The sequence below is a fragment of the Nanorana parkeri genome, unplaced genomic scaffold (genome assembly GCF_000935625.1).
Source record: "Nanorana parkeri isolate BGI_ZX_2015 unplaced genomic scaffold, ASM93562v1 scaffold743, whole genome shotgun sequence".
In the NCBI taxonomy this organism is placed as follows: Eukaryota; Metazoa; Chordata; class Amphibia; order Anura; family Dicroglossidae; genus Nanorana; species Nanorana parkeri.
Genome location: NW_017307011.1, coordinates 100,264 through 102,236, shown reverse-complemented (window position 1 = coordinate 102,236; position 1,973 = coordinate 100,264). Strand labels below are relative to the sequence as shown.

The window sequence follows — 1,973 nt, the reverse complement described above, 5'->3', positions numbered from 1 at the left end:
TTCAAAGGGGCTAAGGGGACTTGCTGGGGGTAGATGTCGCATGTGCGTGAGGATGAAGTTTTTAATTTGGAGATACCGAAAGAGTTCCTTAAAAGGTAAGTGGTAGTGTTCCTGTAGATATGGAAAAGGTTTCACACCCGTGGAGGTCTGTAATTTCTCCAGAGTTACGAGTCCCTTATCAGACCAGGTCGCAAAGCTTGAGGGGCTGGAGAGGGCCGGGGGGAAGTCAGGGTTGCGGAGAAAGGATAGTAGAGGCAAATGCGATGAGGCTAATTTCATGCGTTTGCGCAGCGAGTCCCAGAGGCGTATGGAAAAGGCAGTGATAGGGTTTAGTGGAGAGGGTCTGTGTTTGGGTCGGAGCCAGAGGAGGTTGGCTACTGAAGTAGATGGGTGGAATGAGTCCTCCAGAGTGACCCATCGGGGGATTTCTGTTTTTGCATGGTACTTCGTTAATTGTCCAATTTGTGCTGCTTGGAAGTACTTCAGGAAATACACCCCGGGTCTTGGGTGTATAAATGGTGGTTCGGGGGACTCTCGGACGCTTACCATTCCAAATGAAGTTCATAACATTAGATTGTAGGGAGCGCAGCACCGAAGTTTGAAAGGAGGACTAAATTTGAGTCTCCGCACATGATAATCGTGCCCGTGCCACTGGTTCGAACCTTGCCCATTAGGTCTGTAAAAAATGGAAGTTGGTCTGTGTTGGGGGCATAGTAAGAGACTAGGGTGACTTCAGAATCATTCAGGAGTCCTGTGAGTATTAGATATCTGCCATGGGGGTCAGATACAACAGAGTGGCATATTGAGAACTTCACAAGGAGTGGGATCCAGGAACACAAATGGTCATATCCGGATGCATTAACACTTAAGTAGGCCTAAGTTAGAGCAGGTAAAACAAGTAGGCAATGTCTAGAGAACTCTAAAACAAGTGTAACAAATCACATTACTGAACGTATAGGAAGAGAGGCGGAAGGTCAGACTCAGGAGTTGGGTCAAGCTATAGGAGGTTCTATATGGAATGTCCATGGACATTGACCGTGCGGGTTCCAAGCTGCAGGTAAAATTGGAGCTAGGTGATAAGAGCTCATGAGGTTAATATCACCCTCGTAGGGTTAGCATAGAGAAAGACAGTGATTCCCTCAAGGGGTCATTTGAGTCTGCCCAGGTTGTGTGAGCCCTGAGTCTGAATCTCCGCGTCTCCCCCCAACAAGCTAGCGGTGCAGGAAGCGCTATGGGGGCATAGACGGAGTAAGGTCTGATTCGCTGCAGACTCCAAAGTGATCAATAATATGGTTAACATTGGCAGGTAAGGCCTAGCCCAAGGGTGAGGAGTCATACCTGCAATAAGTACTTGCACAGTGGCTAGTCCGTGGGGACTCATACTACAGGTAGCAGTAACAAAGTTGGGGAACAAATGAGGGCCTCCGGGCCGTCCCGTCGTGATTGGACGGTGGCGGACCGTAGTGTGCAACCGGCGGACACATTACACCGGCGCCCGCAACTTCCCACAAGGTCTTGGGACATTCCAATACTAGCCTGTTCTCATGGCAACTTGCAGGAAACCAACACATGCTTTTTAAACCTCCAATCAAATATACAACTTTTTCTTAATCAATAAACTAGCGTTTCAGTTTATTTAGAATTAAATGCAGATTACAATATGCTTGAAAATCATTGTGCATGGTGATGCTTCTGTGTGCATCAATATATGAGGCTTCTAACTGGTTTATCTTCTCTTCTCTCGGGAGGTATCGCTTTTTATGATTTAGTCACTGGAACCGATTGAAAGCCTTTAACATTTGGGAACTTCTTGGAGGAGAAATCTGCTAGGAGACTTCCCTCACCCTGTCTGTATGGGGTGATATCAAACTCAATTGTAGCTCTTTGATTTGGTTTTAGACTTGGTACACTAGAAGAAAAAAAAAGAAAGTTTAATTAGTAAATTATAGATAGCAGGATAGATAGATATTTTG

General features: G+C 46.1%; 1 protein-coding gene across 1 annotated transcript in view; it reads right to left on the bottom strand.

Moving 5' to 3' along the window:
• Nucleotides 1–1,578: 1,578 nt before the first annotated feature.
• Nucleotides 1,579–1,973, bottom strand: part of LOC108793366 (protein-glutamine gamma-glutamyltransferase E-like) — a 23,271-nt gene continuing 22,876 nt past the window's right edge. Inside the window, exon 11 of the mRNA XM_018564289.1 lies at nucleotides 1,579–1,909. Coding sequence (XP_018419791.1) covers nucleotides 1,759–1,909 — 151 coding nt within the window. The 3' untranslated portion in view covers nucleotides 1,579–1,758. The remainder of the gene's footprint in view (nucleotides 1,910–1,973) is intronic.